A 21,659-nucleotide genomic window follows, 5' to 3' on the forward strand; every position below is an offset into this window, starting at 1 on the left:
GGAAATTAAAAAGAAAACTTTTCACGCCGTACAATTTATGGTAAAAATGACATGTGTTCTTTATTCTGAGGGTCAATACGATTAAAATGATATCCATGATAATATACTTTTCTATTACTGTTGAACTTAAAAAAAAAAAACGCAAACTGTTTAACCAAATTAGTACGTTTAAAATCCCCCTATTTTGAAGGCCTATAACTTTTTCATTTTTCCGTTTAAGCGGTGGTATGAGGGCTCATTTTTTGTGCCGAGATCTGTACTTTTTATTGATACAATATTTGCTGCTTATATAAAACTTTTAATACATTTTTTGGGAATAAAATGTTATAAAAAAGCAGCTATTTTGGACTTTTTTTTTACATTCACGCCGTTCACCGTACAGTATCATTAACATTTTATTTTAATAGTTGGGATATTTACGCATGCGGCGATACCAAATATGTATATAAAATATTTATTTTTTTTACACTTTTTGGGGGTGAAATATGGAAAATGGGACAATTTACGTTTTTATTGGGGGAGGGGGTTTTTCAAAAATTTTTAAAACTTTTTTTACTTTTATTTTTACACTTTTATAGTCTCCATAGGGGACTATTCATAGCAATCAGTTGATTGCTAATCCTGTTCAGTGCTATGTATAGGACATAGCACTGATCAGTATTATCGGTCATCTTCTGCTCTGGTCTGCTCGATCGCAGACCAGTGCAGAGGACCCCGGGAGACGTTCGGAGCCAGGTGAGGGGACCTCCGGCCGCCATGCTGAATGATCGGATCGCCGCAGCATTCAAAGTACCGCAATGCTGCAGATGCCGTGATCTGTATCTATCACGGCATCTGAGGGGTTAATGGCAGACATCCACGCGATCGCGGATGTCCGCCATTACGAGCGGGTCCCTGGCTGCTATCAGCAGCCGGGACCTGCCACGCATGACCCGAGCATCGCTCCGATGCTCGCGGTTATGCATAGGACGTAAATGTACGTCCTGGTGCGTTAAGTACCACCTCACCAGGACGTACATTTACGTCCTTCGTCGTTAAGGGGTTAAACACTTTGCCATCTTTTTGGATTTGCTTCTGTGTTTTGTTCAAATAACTTGCATGAAAATACTACACCAGAAATTCCAGCTAGAAATCAAATAACTTTGGCATGTCTGAGAAGAAATCAAGGAAACTGGAGGAAGCTCAGGACTGCAGTGCTGCATGGCAGCAGTACAGTGGTCCCTCAACATATGATATTAATTGGTTACAGGAGAACCATCATATGTTGAAACCATCATATGTCGAGTACGTATGTCTATGTAAAAATGGTAATTGGTTCTGGGGCCTCGGAACCATTGTATGTTGAATACATATCTCTATGGGAAACTGCTAATTGGTTCTGGGATGACCATTGTATGTGGAGTGTATGGGGAGTGTTTAACAAACCAGGGTGCCTCCAGCTGTTGCACAACTACAACTCCCAGCATGCATGTACAGCCATTGACTGTCTGGGCATGCTGAGAGTTATAGTTTTGCAACAGCTGGAGGCACACTGATAGGGAAACATTGATGTATGGGGTGTATAGTGTGTATATGTATTGTATATGATGTGTGACATCGCATACAGTACTGTACAGTTCTTTAAATACCTTCAGGGGGACAGAATATCCTCCATTACGATCCTGCCGACTACAGCTCTATAGGAAAGGAAGGGGAGGGCAGCCAGCAGCTCATTGGATGCCTGCAGCAAGATGCTGCAGGCTATTGGCTATGGCTGCACTTGGGGGGTGGGGCTTACACGGAGCTCCCAGTGGAAGCCTGTATGAGTTAGCAGGACAGCATGTGAGTAACAGGAGGCAGAACGGGGCACACGGGGCACATTAAACAACTATCTGTCAGTTGCTGAAGTTGTCAGCAGTTGCTGTTTGTTTTGATGGCCCCGACACACAGCAGCATCATATGTCGATGCTGCCTTCAACATACGATGGGCTCTGAGAGGCCATCATATGTTGAAATTATCATATATCCGGGCCATCATAAGTCGGGGGGTCACTGTACTGACCAGTCTTTACAGTGATTCTCCTCATTCTTTCATTCAGTAATAAATCCACCTGTATACAACAGTTTATTGAGAACAGATACATGAAAAGAAGTGAATGATCGTATAAGAGTGATTTTAGATCAGCAGAAAATGCCTGATATAAAGTAGATTGGCGCTCAACAAGAGGGAAATTTACACCAGATCGTTCTCACATCGGTCACTAGTGAACAGTTGCACCATTGATTGCTGCATTGCTCACTTCCATTATTGATGGCAACACATCCCCCGTTTACAATATGAACATTCAGCCTATTTTGAATTACAAGCTAATCAACTAAAAAAAATAAAAATTATAATTTGCCCTGACAATACTATACAGTTGTCTGTCACATAGATGATCATTTCTTACCAACATTGCCTTTATCGTCCTCTCTGATTAGAATGTCTTTACTAGATGTTTGCACTTCAAGAAGATCTCTGAACTCTTCTTTATACACCTCCAAGTACGACACTCGGATTGTATAGTCAATTAGATTATTTTCATCAACCAGTTTAAAGATTTCGGCCATCGCACGTGGAATGATGCCTTGTTCATCATCCGAGATAGAAGCTGCAACAAAAAAAATACCAACATTTCAACTTGGTTTGGACTTGGTGGACTTAAAATCTTTGCTATGAACCATCTAGAGCAGTGGTCTTCAACCTGCGGACCTCCAGACGGCTGTCCGGGCATGCTGGGAGTTGTAGTTTTGCACCATCTGGAGGTCCGCAGGTTGGAGACCACTGATCTAGGGGATAAAATAGAGAATATAGTCTAAAAGGATTACTAGAGATGAGCGAACTTACAGTAAATTCGATTCGTAACGAACTTCTCGGCTCGGCAGTTGATTACTTATCCTGCATAAGTTAGTTCAGCTTTCCGGTGCTCCGATGGGCTGGAAAAGGTGGATACAGTTCTAGGAAAGAGTCTCCTAGGACTGTATCCACCTTTTCCAGCCCACAGGAGCACCTGAAAGCTGAACTAATTTATGCAGGATAAGTCATCAACTGCCGAGCCGAGAAGTTTGTGACGAATCAAATTTACTGTAAGTTCGCTCATCTCTAAGGATTACTTCAAGATTACTGAATGCTGGGACCCAACCAATCCTAAGTGCCCGATGGAAAGGAGGAACAGCTGAGTATGCACGCTGCCACCCCATTCTCATCATTAGTGGGGTCCCCACTGATTAGACACTAAAAAGGGGTACTCCAGTGAAAAACTTTTTTTTTTTTTTTTTTTTTAAATCAACTGGTGCCAGAAAGTGAAACAGATTTGTAAATTACTTCTATTAAAAAAATCTTAATCCTTCCTGTACTTATTAGCTGCTGAATACTACAGTGGAAATTCTTTTCCGTTTGAAACACAGAGCTGTCTGCTGACATCATGACCACAGTGCTCTCTGCTGACATCTCTGTCCATTTTAGGAACTGTCCAGGTTAAAAGGAAATCCCCATAGCAAACATATGCTGTTCGGGACAGTTCCTAAAATGGACAGAGATGTCAGCAGAGAGCACTGTGCTCATGATCTCAGCAGAGAGCTCTGTGTTTCAAAAATAATCGAATTTCCGCTGTAGTATTCAGCAGCTAATAAGTACAGGAAGGATTAAGATTTTTTAATAGAAGTAATTTACAAATCTGTTTAACTTTCTGGCACCAGTTGATTTAAAAAAAAAAAAATAAAAAAAAAATAAAAAAAGTTTTTCACTGGAGTACCCCTTTAACTATCCTGTGGATAGGTGATAAGCTGTAACTAGAGATGAGCGAACTTACAGTAAATTCGATTCGTCACGAACTTTTCGGCTCGGCAGTTGATGACTTTTCCTGCATAAATTAGTTCAGCTTTCAGGAGCTCCGGTGGGTTGGAAAAGGTGGATACAGTCCTAGAAAAGAGTCTCCTAGGATTGTATCCACCTTTTCCAGCCCACCGGAGCACTAGAAAGCTGAACTAATTTATGCAGGAAAAGACATCAACTGCCGAGCCGAGAAGTTCGTGACAAATCGAATTTACTGTAAGTTCGCTCATCTCTAGCTGTAACCTTGGCATAACCCCTGTTATATACAATTTCACAACACATTTTATAAAATAGACAGAAAAAATAAATACATATATATATGTTACACTCACATATACTGGCTTCTCCAATGGTATAAGTCTTCCCTGAACCAGTCTGCCCATAAGCAACCACAGTAACATTGTAGCCCTGAAAAAATGATTCAATCAATGGCTGTACACAATGATTGTATGTGCTCTCCTGGCTGCAAGCTTCATCCAGCACATCTTGAAACTTGAAATGTCTATTGCTGCCAAGTGTTAGGGTCTTCTGATCAGAGTCAATATGGATGCAGGACTGCTGACTGTGCAGAACCTCCTTTGGAAGCAGTGGCCGGACCCTGACAGCCACACATACTGCCGTCTCTTCTGCACGAACATGTTGAAGTTTGGGACCCATGAGATCCAGCACCAGTTCTGTGAAAACAGATTAAAAAATATATATTTATTAAAGCCAATGTGATACAGACTAGTGAGGATAACACACACCTTATGGTCACTGTACAGAAATCACAGAAAAACCTTATGATACTAATGTTTTGTTTTTAGCCATCTGTTATGCTGTTTCTTCATATGCTTACTAAAATGATGGGAAGGGGGTCCCTAGTTGACCCTCTCTATAGTCTTATCCGGGGCAGCTCTTGACTGTAGAGGACCACCAGCACCCCTTGAAATTAATACCTGCCCCTAATCTCAGATTGGGTGGTAAAATTCATAATTTTTCCAGTGGTACCATCACCTGTGTAGATAGCCCTGTACACTTAAGTAATCCCACTGTCGTAAAGATAGCTATTGTCCAACATCTTTCTTATGTGCATGACCAGCTTTAAAGGGGTACTCCGGCCCTAAAACATCTTATCCCCTAAGATGTATGATCGCAGGAGTCCCGCTGCAGGGGACCCTCACAATCTGCCATTCCGCACCCACCTTTGTGAGATCTTCGCAGCACTGGAGGCTCCGGGTGTGAAGTCGCTACGTCCCCTCCCATAAACTTGCATTGAGGGGGCGGGGTGTGACGTCACAAGGGGGCCAAGTCGTGATGTCACGATACTCCGTCCCCGTGGTCGTCACGCTTCACACTCGGAGCCTCCAGCACTGCGGAGAGCTCAGAAAAGGTGGGTGCGGAATGACAGACTGCGGGGGTCCCCAGCGGCGGGACCCCCGTGATCATACATCTTGTCCCCTACCCAAAGGATAGGGGATAAGATGTATGATCGTAGGGGTCCCGATAAGATGTATTTGGGCCAGAGTAACCCTTTAAAAGGGGTTTTCCAGGATTAGATAGACAGAGCTGATTTCTTCAAAAACCAGTACTAAGTCTGTCTTCAGGTTGTTTGTGGCAGGTGTGACACTATTTTTGGAAACAAAATAGCTCTCTTTTCCCATTCCTGGATAACATCTTTAAATGGGCAACGTCAGAATCAAAACCTTTTATATGTTGTACATCTTGGCAAAACATTAACCTTTCTAATATACTTCATAAAAAAATGTATCTCCTATTTATAGAAATCATGGCTAGGGGTCTCCATACCATCCAGAAAAGAATCCTGTCTGGCTGCAGCATCATCTTTGTTCCAGCTAAAGCACAGGCCGGGACAAAGTCCAAGACTGAGGGCGGAACTAGCACTCCTCTGTGCTCACTCCTGTCCTGTCAGACTTCAGAATGAAAACAGAGAGGAGGGGTTACAGAGCAGCCTGCAGTGATTGGATGAAGAGACTCAGCACTGCACAGCAGACTACGGGAGGAGGTCACAGCATGGTAAATCAGGACGGGCTAAGTGCTTGTGTCGAACACACCTTTTCATGAGCAGTGGATGTCAGAATAAACGAGCAGCAGAACAGAGGGTTTTGTGAGCCAAATACAGAAGCTAGACCAGTGGTTTTCAAACAGTGTCTCTACCTGTTTCAAAACTACAAATCTTAGTATGCCCAGACCACCTTTGGCTGTATGGTCATGCTGGGGGTTGTAGTTTTGCAACAGTTGGAGACACACTGTTTGGAAAACACTGAGCTAGACATATAACAAAGATCTGTTAGGGTGCGTTCACACTGAGTAATTCACGCGGAATTTACTTGAGTAATTCCTCTTGAATTCTCCGCTCCATATTAATTCACATCTCCTCTGCCCATTTACTTTAATGTTATTTCTGCTGTCCTGTTCACACTGCGGAAATTCTGCTAGCGGAATTCTGACGCTGAATTCCGTTCCGCTTGAAGAAAGAGCATGTTCATTCTTCAGGCGGAATCCGCTAGCAGAAATCAATTGAAGTCATTGGTAAAAAAAAATTCCGCCCGACATCGTTTTCGCGCAGAACTCGGGCGCAATTTGTGCGGAAATGGCTGAAAAAGCCTTCACTTCTTTCTCCCCCATGTTGCGCGCGAATTTCCAGCTAATTTCGCACAAAAATAAAATTCTTTTTTCCGCCCGTAAATTTTTCGGCATGAATTACTCTTCATTTACTCCGTGTGAACGCACCCCAAAGCATCTGCATGACATAGTAAGTAACATATTAAAGCATAATTTTTGTGATATATTTCTGCGATATAACAGGTGCACTTTTAAAGAGTAGCTCCCACCATCCATTTTTTTTTCTTTCTGTCCCTGCCTATTGCCCATCTATCCCTAACCCCCTCCCTGCCTTTACATTTTTTTTTTTACTATATTAAAATGCCTTTTTGTCTGCCTGGTAGTGTGCTCACTACCAGGCAGACTTCCCCAGCAGGCACCACGTCACTGATGCCTGCTGGGGCCAGCACTTCCGCCCTTAGCTCACTATACAGGGTGCCTCCAGCTGTTTCACCACTACAACTCCCAGCTTGCACTGACATCTACTGGCTGTCAGGGCATTCAGGGAGTTGTAGTGGTGAAACAGCTGGAGGCACCCTGTGGTGAAAACAATAACTTTGTTTAACCAGCGCAGCAGTGCTACTTCAGGAGCAGCAGCGGCGGCGGCGCTCTCCCATACCCCGCTTCCCCCTCATATGCCTCTAGTGCTGAGCTGCAGCGCTCCCCGAACCCCGCTTCCCCCACCCCATTCCTCTAGTGGTGCAGACTTACCGGAGGATGAATGAGCTGCCTCCGGACAGGGCAACGGGGGTGGGCGGGACCGCGCACGAGGCCAGTGGAGCTGGCCAATGCGTGCAGCCCCAGCTATCAGCGTGCTCGCTCTCACCTGTGTGATTGACAGGCGGGAGCGAGCACCGCAGTGACTGGATTTCGACTCATTGCCAGGCTGAAATGAGTCGAAATCCAGTAGTGACGTCACTGCAGAATGCATTCGGCCAATAGGAGGGCGACCCCTAGTGGCCGAATTTAAAAGTGATTTTAAACTTGTTTAAAATCACTTTTTTTAATTAAAGTATATTAGAGATATGTTGTAGTACTTAAGTATTTTAGTACTTAAGTACTTTTTATTTCATGACAGTGCCAATCTAATTTTAACCTGTCACAAGTGATGTAACAAAATTTCTTAATAGGTTATTCTAACTATATCACATGGATAGGACTTGCCATGTAACTTTCATCCACTAAAACTATGTATTTGATTAAGTGCTAACCATCACTTTGCCTGTAAGAGTGCAAATGTATACACTTAGTATATTGACTATTCATATATAATTTATCACAATAATACAGTAGTTTACTTGACAAAAATTAGAGCTTACATTGTATGGTACCTTGCAGAAATATGTGCTTGGTGCCATCCGGCAAGAACACCAACAGGACACAGGGATGGTCAAATATCTACATTGGTGCTTCCCAACCAGGGTGCCTCCTTCTGTTGCAAAACTACAACTCCCAGCATGCCTGGACAGCCTTCGGCTGTCCAGGCATGCTGGGAGTTGTAGTTTTGCAACAGCTGGAGGCACCCTGGTTGGGAAACACTGGTTTACACAGCTTAGGCCCCATCTACTTATGTCCATTTTCTGATGGCATTTCCCTCGGTGCTGTAGAAAAATCACCTGAGGGAAATAGAAGTGATCCCAATCATTTGAACCAGACAGTTGAGATTAATCCCAAATTAGGCTGCATTCACACCACGTTTTTGTAATACAGTTCCCATATCAGGTTTTTGATGAAAAACAGATTCCTTAAAACCTGACTAAACTGTATCAAAACGTGTGTACAAATTTTAACCCGTACACGGTTGAAAACCGTATATGGTTTGAAAAATGATGTCCGGTTGCATCTGTTTTTTAAGAAAAAACGTAAACGTGTTTAACTTTTCACTCCATTTTGAATAAAGTTTCACTTGTTTGATTGAAATTCCAAGAAAAAAAAAACCTGTAAAGTCAAAAACTGTATGGTGAAAACCTGATGGAACTGTACGCACATACAGTTCTGTACGGTTCCCATTGACTCCCCTGTTAAAAAAAAAAAACGTATACGGTTTAATACAGTTTTACACCCGGACCAAAAAACGTGGTTGACTACGGTTTTGGGTACGGATAAAAAACGGACAAAACCGTATGGAATGCAAAACAGACTAAACCGGATGATGCGTTTGACATAGGGTTTACAATGTTAAGTCAATGCATACGGTTTTCTATACAGTTCCATACAGTTTTTAACTTGAAACCGTATACGGGAACTGTATAGCAAAAACGTGGTGTGCATGCACGGACGGTGGAACATGCTGAATGGGTGCCAGATAGCAAGATGGGGTCCCCTGTCTGATATACACAATAACAAATGCCGGATCGGGCGACAGGTTTAGGTTTATATGTAAACCCAGTCTTAGCAGAGATTTGTTTCCTCAATATTGTGTGAACTTATATAGACCTCAATGCAAAATGGTGGGCGCCAGCAAGATATTTCTGGGCACATGGCTCCTGCAGAGTAAATGTGGCACAATACTGTCCCCTTAGGGCACTGCACAATACAATGACAGCACTGGACTATTTATGACTCCCTGCTGAGTAAACCCCCCCCCCCCCCCCCCCCGATAGTCAGGACATGCTGGGAGTAGTAGTCTCATAACTGGACAGTCACAGGCTGCTCACCTCCTATTGTGCACTTACAGAACTTATGATTGGCTGTAAAATTGCGATCTCCCCCAGCCCTCCCCATGACTACTGTAGTCCCAGCGCCCCGACTACGTACTGCACCCTATTATTTACAACACAAAGAGGTATCCGGATCTGCCAACCTGCACTGCAGAGATCCCCGAACTCCCAATCCAGGGGGGACCCTAAAGAGAAGCGAACATCACTGAGGACCAGCGAGCCATCGCATCACTCTGCAGGACCCGCGCCACAGCGGCCTCTACAGGTGTGCACAGGAGTCACAGGTCCGGCCGGAAACAAGCGCCTGCACACTTTCTGCCCGAACTGGACCTAGAGATCATTTTTGTAGTTTCTTTATATCTTTTCTTGTCTGAAGAAGGGTCTAACATCCATTTATTCATCGTTTTATATAGAGGAAAGTCAGCTGAGAAAGTGCTGCCTTGTATCTGAAACAATGCAAGTTGTTACTTTATGTATTTATGGCTTGTGTTGTGTACGTGTTCCCCAACCAGGGTGCCTCCAGCTGTTGCAAAAATACAACTCTCAGCATGCCTGGACAGCCATTGGCAAGACTTAGTCTATGTGTTTCCCAGCCAGGATGACTCCAGATGTTGCAAAACTACAACTCCCAGCATGCCCAGACAACCGTTGGCAAGAAGTTACAAGACGCTGTCTACGTGTTTCCCAATCAAGAGGCCTCCAGCTGTTGCAAAGCTACAACTCCGAGCATACTGGGAGTTGTAGTTTTGCAGTAGCTGGAGGCACCTTGGTTGGGAAACATCAGTCTACATTAAAGGGGTAGTCCAGTGGTGAAAAACGTATCCCCTATCCTATGGATAGGGGATAAGTTTGAGATCACGGGGGGTCTGACCGCTGGGGCCCCCTGCGATCTCTCTGTACGGGGTCCTGGCTCTCCGGCCAGATAGCGGGTGTCGACCCCCGCACGAAGCGGCGGCCGACACGCCCCCTCAATACATCTCTATGGCAGAGCCGGAGATTGCCGAAGGCAGTGCTTCGGCTCTGCCATAGAGTTGTATTGAGGGGGCGTGTCGCCCGCCACTTCGTGCGGAGGTCGACACGCCCCCTTCCCGCGGGCTCTCGGGGCTCCGTACAGGAGATCGCAGGGGGCCCCAGCGGTCGGACCCCCCGCGATCTGCAACTTATCCCCTATCCTTAAGATAGGGGATAAGTTGTTCACCACTGAGTCACCACTGGACTAATCCTTTAATATAATAAGTAATATATAATATACATAATATAACCAGCCAAATGAGAAAATTATCTGCAAATGTGTGTAAACTGCTACAATTACAATTCACCATTTTTTGACATTTTCTCTATGGGGGCATAAGATTTTTTTCTTCCGTAGGGTCACACCATTCGTAGGGTCATATGTGCCGTATTTTGCATATTTGCTGCTGGGTATTTTCCTACCCATTGAAGTCAATGGGAAGGAAAATATGCGGCTGCAAATACGCAGAAAAATACAGCATGTGGGACCCTACCCTTAGGGTGTATTCACACATTATGGGGGGAATTTATCAATAACTGTCTAGAGAAAAAGTTGCTGAGTTACCCATAGAAACCGATCAAATTTCATTTTTTAGAGGCCTTTTCAAAAATGAAAGAAGCGATCTGATTGGTTGCTATGGACAACTCAGCAACTTTTCCTCTGGACGCATGCGGCGCTGAAGAACCAGACGGACATGTGAGTGATGCTCCTCCAAACTATGTGAGAAGATCAGAATGTCATCCAGATATACAACAGGTGTAGAGGAGGTCTCGGAAGATGTCATTGACAATTTCTTGAAAGACAGCTGGAGCATTACAGAGACCGAAAGGCATTACGAGAAGAAACCTGCTCCAGCAGGAGAAGAGGACTTCAGAATAAATCCCTTTTGGAGGTTCTCTTGGATATATTTTGCCATGGCTTGAGTCTCTGGAACAGATAATGGATAGATTCTTCCTCGAGGAGGTACAGTTCCAGGCTGTAAGTCAATGGGGCAATCGTAAGGGCGATGTGGTGGTAAGGTCTCGGCCTGCTTTTCACAGAATACATCTGAATAATCTTGGTATGGAAGAGGCAGACCAGGCATAGGAGGAGAAGAAGAGAATGATTTAGACTTTTCTGAGGTATCTAGAGGTGTCTGACAGGAGCGCAGACCGTGACAGCAGGTTCTGTGTGAGTTTCCCGCAGCAGAGTTTCCACAGCAGAAAATTGGCAGCAGATCCCCTTGACTTTAATGTATTCTAATGTGGATTTTCGGCTGCAGAAATTCAGTTCTTGATGAGATGGTCAGTTTTGGCTGCAGCATACAGGTGAAGCCAGCCCCACACGCAGTGGCCAATGATTGCATAATGTTGCCTGTCTGTTAGGCTATGTCCACACTACGGAATGTCCGCATGGAAAATCTCCACGCGGACATTCTGCAAACAGTGGGCGCCGGTGCCAGGACTGCACAGGAATGCGTCGTCTTATAGACGGCTATGCATTCTGTGTGGAGTCCACAGAAAGAATGAACATGTTCATTCTTTCTGCGGACACAGAAAATTTTATTTCTGTGCCGGAAACATCTGGCATGGAAATTCCGCCGTGTGCACAGAGGAGCAGAATCCTGTTGAATTCAATGGGACTCCCGCTGCGGCGGAATCTCCATGCCAATGCGGAATCCAGCACTGAAAGAGTAGCTCCCACCATCCTTTTTTTTTTCCTTCTGTCCCTGCCTATTGCCCATCTATGCCTAACCCCCTCGCTACCTTTAATTTATTTATTTTTTTACTATGGTAGAAATGCCTTTTTGTCAGACTTCCCCAGCAGGCACAACGTCACAGATGCTTTCTGGGGCCTGCGCTTCCTCCCTATACAGGGTGCCTCCAGCTGTTTCACCACTGCAACTCCCAGCTTGCCCTGACATCTATTGGCTGTCAGGGCATGCTGGGAGTTGTAGTGGTGAAACAACTGGAGACATACTGTACAGTTGAAAATAATAACTGTTATTGGCCGCAGCGCTCAAAGCCCCCACCACCACCGCTTAAAGTAATAAATTTCATGGCCGTGGCGCTAATCTCCCCCAACCCTCACCCCAAAAAGACATACCGAAGTCCAGTCTGTCCTGAGGCAGCAGCGGGAGGCGGGGCCGGCGTGTGAGGCCAGGGAGCGAATGCGCTCCACGCGCTCGCTCCCGCCTGTCTGATTGACAGGCAGGGAGAGAGCGCAGGCCAAATGAATTTGCACCGATTGCCCGGCCGACATCAGTCCAAATTGAGGCGTGATGTCACGCCAGGCTGCAGCCGGCCACTAGGAGGGAGACCCCGAGTTGCCGGATTTCAAAATAAAAATAAAGTGTTTTAATAAAAAAATAATAATTATTAAAGTATATTAGAAATATGTTGTAGTACATCAGTACTACAACATATATAAAAAAAAAAAGTTCATGACAGTGCCCATTGAAATTCCGTCATGTGAACATGGCCTTAGACTCTTCAGTCCATAGTCTCCATGACATAATCTGGTCACCAGGATTCTAGGTGATGCAGTCAGGAACCAAGGAACCCCTGTGCAGTCTTGAGGATCTAGAAAGGATACCAGGGCTTAGCCTACAGTTTTTGTGACAAAGATCATAACATATTAGCATGCAGGAATATGCAAAGACATTATAATATTAATATGAATGTAAAAAAGTAATTCCTTAATTAAGCTAAACGTTAAAGAAAAAGTTTGCAGAATGAATTTAACACATTATTTATTGTAAAACATAAATAACAAACAGTATAAATAACAACAGTATTAAAAACAAACAACAAACATAAAGCCAAAATAGTTTTTTTTTTTAGATTTGTGCAGCAGAAAAAAGTATATAAATTACTGTACATAGTAATAAATATTGCTGACTGGCTGTAAATGATAGCTTCCTCCTGAGACTGGACCAACATGATATAGTTGTATGCCTGTGTTATCACAGGAAGGGGTTAAGGTCCTAAGAGGCTGGTTATTAAGGGGTTAAAAAGGCTTCTCAATTAATTCAAAAAATATAATTCACATTGTAAACACCTTGTATACAGTGCAGTGTCTGTGGCCTAAACAGGATCCTTTCTCTTTCTGTGTTAATACCAGGTCTTTCCTCACCTCTGAGAGCAAAGACCTGGTGAGACCCAGTTTCACAACTCTGATATAAACATTTTATGTACAATAATTATATGTGCAAACTGTAAAATATGAACCTGATATATTTTTGCTATTCTTAATATGGACACATGGGGGAGCTAGTGGTTCTAGTCTGTTTGAGTCTATTCAGTCTATTTATTGACTTATTTCCTGTTCCTTCTATAGTGCCAGTATATTCAGCAGTTCTGTACACAAATATCCTTCACTCATATTACGTCTACTCTCTTAACCCTTTAATGCTCCATGAAGTACATAGTTCATCTTGAAAACTACTGCCTCTCTATGCTAGGGCCGGGTTCACACTTATGAAGGTCTGGATGGAAAAATTCCGTCTGGAGCTTCCAAGTGCAGCCAGCCCAGACTGAATCAGTTGGAGCTAGGACTTCAGGGACATTGTTGTCCCAATAGAGGGCAATGTCTGCGCAGCAGATTCCGCCTAAACAATGAAGTCCATTCTTTTGGCAGCGGAATTTCAGCTGTGAAAGATCCGTGCTAAAATTCTTTAGTGTGGACTGTGCAATGTAATCTCATTGCCAACAATGGGACTTGGCTGCACCAGAATTTCCAAGCAGAATTTTAAAATAAAATTCTGCTCTGTAATTGCGTAGGGTGAAGCCGGCCTAACTCCGTAGTGTGAACACAGCCTTGGTCTCTGGCCCTCAGTCCATGTAACAGCTGTATGTTGGTGCTCAAGTTCTAAAAATAACCGGATCACACTAGCCATATAATGTATATCAAATTTTATATATCAGAAAATTATTAAAAACTAATAAAAGTAAACAAAAAGCACTGCTCCAAAAAATAAAGGGAACACTAAGATAACACATCCTAGTTCTGGATGAATGAACTAATCGTATGAAATACTTTCCTCTTTACATAGTTGAATGTGCTGACAACAAAATCACACAAAAATGATCAATGGAAATCAAATTTATCAACCCATGGAGGTCTGGATATGGAGTCACACTCAAAATCAAAGTGGAAAACCCCACTACAGGCTGATCCAACTTTGATGTAATGTCCTTAAAACAAGTCACAATGAGGGTCAGTAGTGTGTGTGGCCTCCACGTGCCCATATGACCTCCCTACAAAGCCTGGGCATGCTCCTGATGAGGTGGCGGATGGTCTCCTGAGGGATGTCCTCCCCAGACCTGGACTAAAGCATCCGCCAACTCCTGGACAGTCTGTGGTGCGTTGGTGGATGGAGCGAGACAGTCTTTGTGGCGTTGGTGGATGAAGCGAGACATGATGTCCCAGATGTGCTCAATAGAATTTAGGTCTGAAGAACAGGCGGTCCAGTCCATAGCATCAATGCCTTCCTCTTGCAGGAACTGCTGACACACTCCAGCCACATGAGGTCTAGCATTGCCGTGCATTAGGAGGAACCCAGGGCCAACTGCACCAGCATATGGTCTCACAAAGGGTTTGAGGATCTCATCTTGGTACCTAGTGGCAGTCAAGCTACCTCTGGCAAGCACATGGAGGGCTGTCCGGCCCCCCAAAGAAATGTGGGTGTCGGGCCCTCATACCACCCTCATGGAGTCTGTTTCTGACTGTTTGAGTGGACACATGCACATTTGTGGCCTGCTGGAAGTCATTTTGCAGGGTTCTGGCAGCGCTTCTCCTGCTCCTCCTTGCACAAAGGCGGAGGTAGCAGTCCTGCTGCTGGGTATTTGCCCTCCTACGATTTCCTCCACGTCTCCTGATGAATATGCCTGTCTCCTGGTAGTGCCTCCATGCTCTGTACACTACAATCACAGACACAGCAATCCTTCTTGCTACAGCTCACATTGATGTGCCATCCTGGATGAGCTGTGTTACGCCGAGCGCTCCGGGTCCCTGCTCCTCCCCGGAGCGCTCGCGGCGTTCCTCTCTCTGCAGCGCCCCGGTCAGACCCGCTGACCGGAAGCGCTGCACTGACACTGCCGGCGGGGATGCGATTCGCATAGCGGGACGCGCCCGCTCGCTAATCGCATCCCAAGTCACTCACCTGTCCCGGTCCCCGGCTGTCACGTCCTGGCGCTCCTTAGGGCGCGCGCGCGCCAGCTCTCTAAGATTTAAAGGGCCAGTGCACCAATGATTGGTGCCTGGCCCAATCAGTCTAATTAGCTTCCACCTGCTCCCTGTCTATATAACCTCACTTCCCCTTCCCTTCCTTGCCGGATCTTGTTGCCTTGTGCCAGAGAAAGTGTTTAGTGTTGTTCAAAGCCTGTGTTCCAGACCTTCTGCTATTGCCATTGACTACGAACCTTGCCGCCTGCCCCGACCTTCTGCTACGTCTGACCTTGCCTCTGTCTAGTCCTTCTGTCCCACGCCTTCTCAGCAGTCAGCGAGGTTGAGCCGTTGCCGGTGGATACGACCTGGTTGCTACCGCCGCAGCAAGACCATCCCGCTTTGCGGCGGGCTCTGGTGAAAACCAGTAGCAACCTAGAACCAGTCCACCGACACGGTCCACGCCAATCCCTCGCTGACACAGAGGATCCACATCCAGCTAGCCGAATCATAACAAGCTGCACTACCTGAGCCACTTGTTTGGGTTGTAGACTCCCTCTCATGGCCCCGCCAGCATTCAAAAGTGACAAAAACATCAGCCAGGAAGCATAGGAACTGAGAAGTGGTCTGTGGTCACCACCTGCAGAAACACTCCTTTATTAAAGGGGTGTCTTGCTAAATGCCTATAATTTCCACCTGTTGTCTGTTCCATTTGCCGAACAGCATGTGAAATTGATTGTCAATCAGTGTTGCTTCCTGAGTGGACAGTGTGATTTCACAGTGTGATTGACTTGGAGTTACATTGTGTTGTTTAAGTGTTCCCTTTATTTTTTGAGCAGTGTATTTAGTGATTATATCTTATGCTTTTTATGTACTTATTAGTTTTTAATAATGTTCTGATAGATAAAATTTGAGATACTTATTATACGGCTAGTGTGATCCAGTTATTTTTAGATCTTGAGCACCAACATTTTCTAATTTATTACTTTCTCATTTTTCACCTTGGGTATAGGTGTTGGAATGGTTTGCCTGATCTTATCATTAGTTTTAACCCCTTAAGGACGCAGGACGTAAATGTACATCCTGGTGCGGTGGTACTTAACGCACCAGGACGTACATTTACGTCCTAAGCATAACCGAGGGCATCGGAGCGATGCCCGTGTCATGCGCGGCTGATCCCGGCTGCTGATCGCAGCCAGGGACCCGCCGGCAATGGCCGACGCCCGCGATCTCGCGGGCGTCCGCCATTAACCCCTCAGGTGCCGGGATCAATACAGATCCCGGCATCTGCGGGAGTTCGCGATTTAAATGAACGATCGGATCGCCCGCAGCGCTGCTGCGGGGATCCGATCATTCATAACGCCGCACGGAGGTCCCCTCTCCTTCCTCCGTGCGGCTCCCGGCGTCTCCTGCTCTGGTCTGTGATCGAGCAGACCAGAGCAGGAGATGACCGATAATACTGATCTGTTCTATGTCCTATACATAGAACAGATCAGTATTAGCAATCATGGTATTGCTATGAATAGTCCCCTATGGGGACTATTCAAGTGTAAAAAAAAAATGTAAAAAAATGTAAAAGTAAAAAAAAAGTGAAAAATCCCTTCCCCCAATAAAAAAGTAAAACGTCCGTTTTTCCTATTTTACCCCCAAAAAGCGTAAAAAACATTTTTTATAGACATATTTGGTATCGCCGCGTGCGTAAATGTCCGAACTATTAAAATAAAATGTTAATGATCCCGTCCGGTGAACGGCGTGAACGAAAAAAAATAAAAAAAGGCCAAAATTCCTACTTTTTTAATACATTTTATTTTAAAAAAAATTATAAAAAGTGTATTAAAAGTTTTTTATATGCAAATGTGGTATAAAAAAAAGTACAGATCATGGCGCAAAAAATGAGCCCCCATACCGCCACTTATACGGAAAAATAAAAAAGTTAGAGGTCATCAAAATAAAGGGATTATAAACGTACTAATTTGGTTAAAAAGTTTGTGATTTTTTTTAAGCGCAACAATAACATAAAAGTATATAATGATGGGTATCATTTTAATCGTATTGACCCTAAGAATAAAGAACACATGTCATTTTTACCATAAATTGTACGGCGTGAAAACAAAACCTTCCAAAATTAGCAAAATTGCGTTTTTCGTTTTAATTTCCCCACAAAAATAGTGTTTTTTGGTTGCGCCATACATTTTATGATATAATGAGTGATGTCATTACAAAGGACATCTGGTCACGCAAAAAATAAGCCCTCATACTAGTCTGTGGATGAAAATATAAAAGAGTTATGATTTTTAGAAGGGGAGGAGGAAAAAATGAAAACGTAAAAATTAAATTGTCTGAGTCCTTAAGGCCAAAATGGGTTGAGTCCTTAAGGGGTTAAGTGATAGATGGTGCTTTTCTATCTATTTGTTCCATGTAACAGCTGTGCTATTTTCACTCCACCCTTTGAAGAATCGGTGCCCAGTGGTGCTCAGCATCAAGCAAAATCCCTTCTGTATACAGTGGTAAAGATAACAGAAAACACGGCATATCTCAACAGGCACAAGAGGAAATCCACATAGATAGAAGCATAAAAAAACAGACACATATACCTTAGAGAAAGAAGTACAGTGGTCCCTCAAGTTACAATATTAATTGGTTCCAGGGCGACCATTGTATGTTGAGACCATAACTCTATGGAAACCTGGTAATTGGTTCTAAAGGCACCAAAATGTCATCCAAAAATAGGAAAAAGTGAGGATTAAAGAAAAATAAGTAGATAACTAATATAGATAAAGCATGTGCTTACATATAAAAGTAAGAAAGATCTGCTGGGAGCTGTAAATCACTGTCTATGTCAGTGTTTCCCAAGCAGGGAGCCTCCAGCTGTTGCAAAACTACAACTCCCAGCATGCCCGGACAGCCGTTGGCTGTCCGGGCATGCTGGGAGTTTTAGTTTTGCAGCAGCTGGGGCCACCCTGCTTGGGAAACACTGGTCTATGTAGAGGACAGGAGCTTCTTTAGGGTCCTGTACAGTACACAGTGTCCTAAAAAGTAATGGAGTCGCCCCCACCTGGTGTCCAAAGGAGCAGGTAACCCTGGTACAGGTAAAGAGTAGTACAGAACATGTAATACCTCCCTGTACTGTAGGGGGCACTACTAGACACTCTCAGTGCATATGCTTCAGTAATACAGGGGTTTTACCAGTGAATGCCCATTCTGATTGGTCGGTTCTTCCGGCCATTGACAGGTATCACAGATCTGGACTGTCTGTACATTGTATGTTGAGTCTGGTTTCAACTTACGATGGTCCAGAAAAGACCATTGTATGTTGAAACTATTGTATGTTGAGACCATTGTAAGTTGAGGGATCACTGTTTTATAGAAAAACACTCATGTTGTTTTTTATTGTTTAGCCCTGAGGGGACCAATGCCCTTCAGCTTTTGCCTTTTGTCTAAGATCGAGCCACATAATTGCCTGGCTACAGTTCTTGTTACCTTATTATTACTCTCATCCTGACCCTGACTTTGGGGCCCAATGCTTCACATTTTTTTTTTAATCCATGTTGCTTCTGCTCGCAGCAACATCATATGCCAATCTCCTCCATAATATGGATTTTTTACTACTAGGCCTGCAAATTGAAGTACCTTTGAGTCTCCATGATGTACTTTCTAAGTTTCATGGTCAATTAGTCTAGATGAACCCAAAATGTGCATCATTAAATGCCTTTTCTAAAGGAACCATTAGGTTTATGCACATGATTAGGGAGCTCGGATTGTCCAGGTATTTGCGGACAGATAGCAAACCTTCCCTCAGGACTGCCATAGATAAAAGCATTCCAGGTTTATTTTGCCCCTATAATGCACACTCACAATCACTAGTCCTACAGTGCCATATGTTTCATTCCAGCACAGCTTCATCCACGCAGTTTATTACTGTAACTAGGTGATGTGATCACCAGTCAGACCCACAGATTTTCTTCAGCTGATTTTGATACCCATTGATTTAGCATCATCATACTCTGGCAGCTAATGTAAAGGGCCCTTCAGCTTTTGCATCTTGTCTAAGATCGAGCCACATCATTGCCTGGCTACAGTTCTTGTTACCTTATTATTACTCTCATCCTGACCCTGCCCTTGACCTTCCTTTTTCTGGATTATGCTTCAGCCTTGTCCTTTGGATTTTGCACCTGGTTCCTGTAGTTCTCTGGGTATTGACTCCTGACCTGCCTTCTGACTACCTTACCATTATTTTCTTAAAAGAAACCTGTCATTACTTTTATGCTGCCTGAACTATGAGTCACTGGGGCAGTCCCTGTCAGCTTTTCTTTACCCTACCAGCCTTGATTAAGTGATCTTTCCCATTGTGGGTATAGGGTTCACAAGGCCAAAAGGGAGAGAAAAAGCCTCGATAACCTCCCGATGATTCAGGCACGATGGAAGTGATGATGGGTTCCTTTTAAAGGGGTACTCCGGCGCTTAGACATCTTATCCCCTATCCAAAGGATAGGGGATAAGATGCCTGATCGCGGGGGTCCCACCGCTGGGGACCCCCGTGATCTTGCACGCCGCACCGTTTAAAATCAGTCCCCGGAGCGTGTTCGCTCCGAGTCTGATTACTGTCGATCACGGGGCCGGAGCGTTGTGACATCAAGGCCCTGCCCCATGTGGCGTCACGCAAGCAAGCCTACGGGAGGGGGCATGACAGGTGGGGGCGTGACAGGGTGCGGCGTGCAAGATCATGGGGGTCCCCAGCGGTGGGACCCCAGCGATCAGGCATCTTATCCCCTATCCTTTGGATAGGGGATAAGATGTCTAAGCGCCGGAGTACCCCTTTAAAGGGTACCTCTCATCAAATAAACTTTTGATATATTTTAGATTAATGAATGTTGAATAACTTTCCAATAGCATGTTAATGAAAAATATGCTTCTTTCTATTGTATTTTTCCCGATCAGTCCTGTCAGCAAGCATTTCTGACTCATGCTGGAGTCCTAAACAACTCAGAGCTGCCAGCCTGCTTTGTTCACAGTCAAACAGGCTGTGAACAAAGCAGGCTGGCAGCTCTGAGTGTTCTCCTTTGTGAACAAAGCAGACTGGCAGCTCGTAGTGTTTAGGACTCCAGCATGAGTCTGAAATGCTTGCTGCCAGGACTAGTAGGGAGACCCCTAGTGGTCATTTCTTCAAAGTGGAAAATTAAATAGAAAGAAGCATATTTTTTAATAACATGCAATTGTAAAGTTATTCTGCATACATTAATCTATAATATATCAAAAGTTTTTTTTGATGAGATGTACCCTTTAAGCAGAAATGACTTCCAGCAGGAACTTTCTACCAACCTTCCACACTGAATGAGATAACACTTTCCTATTCTTCAATATAGGATGTTTCCGGCTGTACACTGTAGAGATAGCATTGGTTGGACATGATGTGTAGGGATAATTCTGACTGACAAGAGGAGTGGTAATGCCCAGATATCAACTTATTCCAGGAATAATAGGAGAATACTACTACATAGATTTTTACAAGTGTTGAAACATTGTTTTTTTTTTCATTAGGAATACAAGTATTTTTTTTTTTTTACCAAAACAGACATGTCAGGAGAGCTCTACAAAACATTTTTGTTTCCTACACTATTAAATATAGCGAACAATAAGTAAATAATTACCTGTAATGTGTTAAATGTACCAGCCCCTGACATTCAGATTACTGTAATTGTAAGACAATATTGTAACGCTGAGGTTAAACATCTGCTTTTACTTTCATGTGTGCTATATATATATAGTTATTATCTCCTGTAAGAGACTCTTCTGAACCTCCAATTATCTTGTATTCATAAGCAGTTACGAGGCCGTGCCTGACCATCCAATTACATTTTGCTTATTTAAACAACTAAAGAATGAGAAGTATGCTAGACTATAATGAGTTACAGTATATTCTAGAAAACAATGAAAGCACTGATGAAACAAAGTAATAGATATGGGATATAAAAACCAGGGACGCAGAGAGCAATTATAACCATTACGTCTCTACTCTTTCGGAATTGTTTACCAAAAATATGACTCTAAATTTCTGACAAAAGACAAGTTGAATGCAGATTAAGTCAGAATAGATGTTAGTGTAAGGCTAAATTTCCACTAGTTTTTTTGGCAGGTTTTGAGCCAAAGCCAGAAGGGTATTAAAAAAGGAATAGGACATATAAAGGAAGGACTTACACTTTTTCTAGCTTATGGATCCACTTCTGACTTTGGCTCAAAAATTGCCAGAAAAAAAAAAAAGTGGAAACTTAGCCTTAGACCATTGTTTCCCAACCAGGGTGTCTCCAGCTGTTGCAAAACTACAATTCCCAGCATGCCCGGACAGCCAACGGCTGTCCGGGCATGCTGGGAGTTGTAGTTTTGCAAC

General features: G+C 43.9%; 1 protein-coding gene across 1 annotated transcript in view; it reads right to left on the reverse strand.

Moving 5' to 3' along the window:
* KIF7 (kinesin family member 7) overlaps nt 1–9,400 on the reverse strand; it is a 48,177-nt gene extending 38,777 nt beyond the window's left edge. The window contains exons 1-3 of the mRNA XM_056571932.1: nt 9,261–9,400; nt 4,186–4,527; nt 2,430–2,630 (exon numbers count right to left, since the gene is read on the reverse strand). Coding sequence (XP_056427907.1) covers nt 2,430–2,630; nt 4,186–4,510 — 526 coding nt within the window. The 5' untranslated portion in view covers nt 4,511–4,527; nt 9,261–9,400. The remainder of the gene's footprint in view (nt 1–2,429; nt 2,631–4,185; nt 4,528–9,260) is intronic.
* Nucleotides 9,401–21,659: the final 12,259 nt, after the last annotated feature.

The sequence above is a fragment of the Hyla sarda genome, chromosome 4 (assembly GCF_029499605.1).
Source record: "Hyla sarda isolate aHylSar1 chromosome 4, aHylSar1.hap1, whole genome shotgun sequence".
Lineage (NCBI taxonomy): Eukaryota > Metazoa > Chordata > Amphibia > Anura > Hylidae > Hyla > Hyla sarda.